Source organism: Opisthorchis viverrini (assembly GCF_000715545.1).
Source record: "Opisthorchis viverrini unplaced genomic scaffold opera_v5_143, whole genome shotgun sequence".
NCBI lineage: Eukaryota > Metazoa > Platyhelminthes > Trematoda > Opisthorchiida > Opisthorchiidae > Opisthorchis > Opisthorchis viverrini.
Window position 1 is genome coordinate 1,009,092 of NW_008751799.1, and position 7,128 is coordinate 1,016,219.

Sequence of the window (7,128 nt, forward strand, 5' to 3'; positions counted from 1 at the left end):
GGTTAATTTTTGGTGCAGTCGACACTGTTCTCAGCCAGTTAGCAGCTCGGAAGTTATCTATACGTCCCTATGTGATTATCATACATACACTCGTTTTGGTATTCAAAGACCATTTGTCCACTTACAGAAAGCCAAATCTTCTTGCGTGACTTGATCGGGTCCTTCTCCCATGTCGTCACCCACAGAAGGGTTGTAAAAACAGGTTGAACTCTGGATAGACGCACCAAATTTGTCAAAGACATACGGCCACAAGCTGTATAAAGAGGTTAGTAATAAAAGCACAACGCACCTAGTGCTTGCATTCAAACAATGGTCTTGATATTCAGCCAGTGTTGAAAAAACGGTCGCTATCAGGATAGTTGGTGATCTGCATCAACAGCCGATATCCCATGCGGCCACTGTGGCCTGAAAGTCGACACACCTGGCCACCGGCATTAATGGGCCACAATGTCAAATCACGGCTGTCGCTGTGCTTATTCGTAATGCGTGAAGAATTGCAGGGGCGGCCACCAAATGAATGCGCACGCAGAACTGAAGTCACTTTTAGTAACCAGCATGTCCTATAAACCTACACCTTCTTCCATCGGGCGATCAACTAAGACCGGTAACCTGACTGTGCCGTTACCGTGATGCGTTATTTCGGACTGCGTACTGACATAGCCCTGAAGGCCGTGGACGCTGGAAGGAGATTCAGAGAGGTGCAATCATACCAGGCAGAGTAACGGATATCAGCCGAACCAGCTCCAGCAATCGGTTTATGTATTCAGCAAGTTGTTTGCTGAGCTTAGTTGCTGAAAAGCAGACTCATCAAAGGCACTGATGTGCCCTAAACTTGGTTGCGCAATATTGAGATGATATGAGAATCCATTCATGTAAGGCCTCCTGCTTTACTGGATGAGATCGGCAAGGAAATACCCGCTTTCCTACTGATCCATCGCCATGGCGACATTCACGGGCATATACTTGAAGATGCCTAAAGCTCTCAAATACTATGGATCACGCCTGAAACCCCATAAACTGGAAAAACTCGTACAACTGGCTCCCATACACTTCGCTCCCGCTGCGGAGTCATTTGCGCCCGAAAGAGCTTGTGACTTATCGGTGGGACACTTGAACTTCCGCGGTGAGCGAGTTTGCTCCGATAACTGTAAGGTGTTTCAGCGCTTGTGTACACAGGGTGCATGAGATTAATTTGGTTGTATCTTTCTTCTTAAAGAAGGGGTCAACGTTAACGAAAATGGAGTGACTACCCATCATTCTTGGTATAGTTCTTCATATTAGTGGGTAAGCGTCCTTCACTGACGGGGTCCCATAATATGTGAGGTTCGGTACGTCAGGGTGACTATGCTTGTGGTCACGACCGTCGCAAGTCATCGGATTAGGCTGTTTTGGATAGTTGAAGCTCCAAAGTCAACGGCGTACACACACGGGACTAGCAGTTACCATAATCAGTCAAAAGTGAGTGATGACAGACAGTTATCATAGTGATGGACCACCGTAGGCCGCATTTTATGACAATTTTTCATTATTATTTAATCGAATCGCGCTAATTTGATGGCATACCTTCTTCCGGGACTGTCCTCATACGAGAATGTTTAGAGGGGATCACCACAAACTACCGTATTTGTGCATGTCTGAGAGTAGATCTTTTTCACAGGGATGCACATTCGCGCCAGTACTGCTAAATAAGTCAATTTTTCCTTAAATACCATAGTTGGCACATGAAGAGGTTTGCAATAAATATCGAAGAACCAGACTTCTGTGAACCCATTTATAGATTTTGTTACATCGTACGGTCAGAATGGACAGAAAGATGGCCTAAGTATCCACTAGGTTAAATATATGTCAGACATTACGCACAGGTTTTCATGGATTTCATGTACACCATGGGCCGTTAACCTTTGCAAAGTTTCGGACTTATGCGATATTAATGTAGCGCATCTTACGCATGAACTGATGGTGATGAATGACTTTGAATTTGAGTTGACTAAAAAGGCTGTCTCTAACATTGCTTAAGCACGAAATTGGAATGAAAAAACTCTCTGTAAAATTGTTCACATCAAAACCTCAGTCTAATTGAAGGCAGTTTCAATTTGTATCCAGTGGTCCACCGATGGGAGTCGTCATGAATTTGTGAAACTTCAGGAATTCATGAAATTTCACAGATAAACATGGATACCTACTGAAAAATGCCGGTGTAGTGAGACTCTCCGTGAACAACCGTTGTTCTGTCTCTAATTTCATCTTTTAATAACACCTAACTTTGGTTATCAGCAAGCTTGTGAATCCACTCGTCTGACTCAAATATGATTTTGTTGGCCGGAGTTAAGGAAGATTCGGAAGAGGGGAGGGGTTTGCAGTGCTTGTTTTTTTGTCATACGCTTTTGTCCTTACTTGGCAGACATTGATCAAATAAGAAACGCTCTTGTACAACTGACGGTGCTCTTATCTCAGGAAATTCAGAAGCATTGCTCTACGTCCTTTCACTCAACGTCAATTAGACTGGGAGTGTTCGTGCGACTCATGGTACTCGTATGACCGGGTGGTTGACTAGTGTTATTCGTGTATGTAAACGGTACATATGCATTTCACTTGAAATGCTCAAATATAACAATACACATATGTCAGTGTATATATAAACCCAAGCGTTTGAATGTATCCACTTCTGCTTTCCATATCCTAGGCCACAGTGTGAACTAAACCGATCGTCTAATGCAGTGGGTACGCCGCCGAATTTTCAAAATAGGTGATACCGGATGTATTGGCGATCACTAGGTTATGTGATCTTACTAGCAGGTAACTTGAAAAAGTCAAGATATTTCATACAAACTTTTATGTTGTTGTCCGATGTAATGAAATGTTCACTACTATTATTCCGCTTGTGAAACACACATAGTCCGCACAAGGTCAACACACTACATAATCCTGCTCATGGTCGTCAGAAAAAAATATGCGAAGCTCTTGTGTTCATTCCTGACTATCAGGCAAGCAAGAGCCAGAGCCACAAATCGAATCCTCAGCTCATAGACAGTTGTCGCACACTTACCTATAAGGACATTACCACGACCTTTCGATTTTTCATTTTTTGGCCTATGAGCAGCTGACTGAATAAAACTGTCACTTTACGCTGGCTTGTGTGCACCGAAATTGTTCTTAGGTGTTTGTGTCGGTTGCGATCTGTATTTGCCAGGACGTAATGGTTTTGCTGCGCAATCACCGGTGACTTAAAATGTTTCTGTATGCACGCGTTGTGAGAGTGATCGAGAAACCAGTGATACCTGAACCGCCATTCAGCAACTATGTATAACTATACAGTCACAAATGAGGTGTTTACCGTGCAGTTCCAATTTGTATGAGACGAACCAACGAGAGATTGCTTACGAGGTTGTGGTAATAGCATCAGGATGCACTGCACAACACAATTTCTAGGGCTTGTAGAAGTTCTCTAATAGTTGCTGCTGTACTGCGGTGCACTGATGATCAAGCTTAACGGACGTGAGCCTGAATATAAGAGACAAACTGGCAGATGTATGCGTGTAAATTAGACGTTGCTTCAAACTGCTGTGGTTAGTTCAATTAGAACAAAATAACTGGAGGTCATAAAAATGGTGAAATTACTTTACATAAAAGCGATCGAAAAAAGAAGACAGGATAATGTTCTTTAAAGTTTTTTTGGGTGCAAGCCAAACAAACTTCTTAAAAGCAAACTAATAACCCTAAGGCACATATTTTTACGCAAATGGCTCTGCACAAGTTAGACAATAAAATGCTCGAAGTGAATCTGTGAAACATATTGGATTAATAGGATAGTGAAAAATAATCCACAACTGAATTCAGGTCCCGCGGCTTGTAGCACAGAATGAGGCAGGAGAAATCGGTTGGAAGAACCACTAAAGAATTTTCAAGCTTAACCTGTTTTTCTGTAAGCTGTAAGCTTGTTTAAACCTCAGTGGAAATAAAGAAAGACTGTTTATTTGAGGAAGCTTCAGATGTGACATAGTTCCCGCAGCAGTCGGAGCACGTACACTGTCTTTTAGCCTCGGATAGTGGCGGTAAACGACACAAATGAGTAGAGATTGCAAAGAGTGGAAAATTCAGTAAGAAACCTCTGCGAAGATAAACGCAGGATGCGGAATGTAAGCTTGAGACTGTATGCTGCCTGGTTTATGTTGAAGAACTGCACGATGGATTCCATTTACTTCTTTTTTGGACCTCCCGGAACAACACAGTTCATCCTGGCTTACTAGTGCATGCCAGTGTTAGCGAGTTTAGGCGTTTGCCTAAATAGGTCTACTCGGCAGCTGTGGTCTGCAGAATTGTTAGTGTACTGTGTGAAAACCCATCAGTTTGATCGTCACAAGGTGCTAATCTGGTCTGCACAGAGTTAGTTGAACTTGCGTAAATCGCACCTGAAAGTTGTCTGGATCAAAATAAGGTCATACTGAGGGCAACAGATTGTCCAGTTTCTGAAGCTTTGGAACTTTTGAGAGCTGTTGCAAAGTGCGGATTGCAACTGTAACTGGGATAGACCCAGTTTTTTGGCACTTGCTTATTGTTAGTAAGTTACACGTCGTGGTGGTCTATCCTTTTCTTGCATTGTGTGAGACATTCTAATGAAGCTTTCAGCGATGGTGCAATTCCGCCTTCCTTTGACAGCGATGACTTCTCTCAGCACTTCTGTCTCAAAAGACAATAGTTCTGAAAATGAGTAAAAGGAATAGCCACAGTTGATAATTTTATGCCTTCCAGAACAGCAAGACGGCAACTTCATTCTTTGCATTTTGGTGCCAGTGGATCGTTGGGCCTGAAGTGCCTTTCCACGATCTGACTGTTAAGCTGTTTTTTCATGCTATTATCTTTGTGAGTTTTCACCATGTTTTTGTTTTGTGGGTTTTTTCGATATTGTTGAGCTTCCGGGATGTTGAACTGGCTTCAGTTTGTAGACTCATTCTGTTTCAAATAAATCGAAACTCATGCTTTCAATTTAGTCGTCAAACCCGTCGAAAGCAAATTGGGGATTGTAAAATAATGGATTAATTTCAGTTTGCTACTACGCTCCCTTGAGGTACAGCGCACAAGGCTATGCGGTAGCCACCACTTTCAAAATACATGCAACTTCACAATGCATAATTGTGCTCCCAACATCTAAGAAACGAAAAAGTCTAAAATTTCTACTGTGAAATAATATTTTGTGCATCAGTTGTATCAGTGTATGGTTGACCCAAATGCTGTAACTTATATGCAGAAACCTCTGAACCAACTACTTCGTATAGATCAAATTACAATCATTAGTTCAAAACTTAGCTAGCTGGCAAACATCCCTCAGAAACAGCTGACAGGTAAATTAATTAAATACTCAAAGTCTACGCCTATCATGAAACGAAAACTTCATCATGTGAAGAAGTCTTGTTAAGCAAGGCAACAGAGGGCATTTTCAGCCAATACGTGCTCTTGTTGAAGTTTCAAATGATCCAAAGTTTTGTCCACTATTCGTTCAAATTCGTTCTTCTACGGCGAACCGTTTTCTTGTCTCCGGTGTTTGAACAACAGCAATGTCTGACTTTCTGAAGCAGTTTCACGCTGCAAGTTCATAATTCGTGCGGAAAATAATGTTGAGCAACGATACAATGTCAAGAACGATGTATTCTCCAACCTGGTGAATATCAACCTCACTCACTCAGGGAGTCACTAGTTTTCTGTCATATCTGCCAATATCTTATTTATATGATAGCATTCAGAGATTATTTTCGAAGTTTCGGAAAGGAAAACTTTTAGATCACTAAAAGCAGCTAATAAGGAAAACTGATAACTTGGTATCCAACAAAAAGCATTCCAAAATTTTCGCTCAACATTATTTGGAGTTATATGAGAGCATGCATCACACTCAGGTCTAACCTAACATACAAGTTGATAGCCAGTAACTCAAGCAAAATCAAAGAATCTGGTATAAACGACAACGCGGTGTCTCTCCCTTAATCAACTATACGAACCGATTTTATAGCGCACAGATGAATGCAGGAGCATCATTCCTCAACCCTCCGCAACCTGCGCAGAGCAGAATATTTGTACCGTTGTGCGCTTCTTTCCTTACCATAGTAGTCGTCGCAGGTTACCAAATGAAACTAATTTATAAACACTGAATATTGCATTAATATGAAACGATAACTGTTAAGCTTCAATATACTTTCGGTGTCTAGCTGCCCTGTCACCCGAAAGAAACACGAGGGCATAGATACCGCCACGTCGTCTAAGCCTAGACAGAAGTTGAGATGCAGAGGTCGGGTTCGAACCACGGACCTTCTGGTCAGTAACTTTATACTCTAACTACTAAGCCATCTTGCCCCCATTATTGCACTGCAGGTAGTACGAATGTTCCACTTCAGTCAGTCGCCAATAGAGCTCGGCAGTCAATATAAAATACATGTGCAGCTAGTTTGTACCAAACTGTTCCGTAATTAGGGAATTATTATGAGGTCATCGGGGGAAAACAACCAGTTTCCAATACTGATCTGGTACAAAAACGAATTTGTACTTTTTTCGAGAGCAATCATGTTGAATAGCACCAGGTGTCGAGGTATTCCAGTCAAAAAATGGATAAAAGGAGCTACAGAAGAAAACTTGATAGGAAAACTGACCAACTGGCCAGCCTTGTGGCAGTTGAGACGTTTTCGATATTAAACACTGATGCGCTGACCAAAATAAATTCAGCGCGGTTACGTCTACGTTGTAAATCTGCAATTGTTTTATGTTAATTGCAAAGAGTTGCATGGTACCTCAAGTTGCACACAACACTGGGAATATATGGCCCAAATGTGACTCGTCAGCAAACTGCTGTCATAGTAATCTACACACATCCAGTTGCAGTGGGCACGCAAACATAGCAAGATCCATGTAACTACTGCACAAGGTACAGCAAATTTAGACCGACGTGATTATCGAGACTACCTGTGGTAATTAAGTTTCGTACATATATCGGTACAACCCGACAAACTAGAAATCCAGAATTCAACGAAGAGTGGCAACCAGCACGTATGTATTCGAATTGGCGAATATGTACAGCATATGGAATATTAAAACAAGAGAATAAGGAATAGAGCAATGAATAGAGCATCAGTCATGTTCATCACA

General features: G+C 41.8%; 1 protein-coding gene across 1 annotated transcript in view; it reads left to right on the forward strand.

The window, feature by feature from the left end:
* Positions 1-2,735: 2,735 nt before the first annotated feature.
* T265_06709 (hypothetical protein) overlaps positions 2,736-7,128 on the forward strand; it is a gene marked incomplete at both ends in the record, with an annotated part of 18,659 nt that continues 14,266 nt past the window's right edge. The window contains one exon of the mRNA XM_009172043.1: positions 2,736-2,796. Coding sequence (XP_009170307.1) covers positions 2,757-2,796 — 40 coding nt within the window. The remainder of the gene's footprint in view (positions 2,797-7,128) is intronic.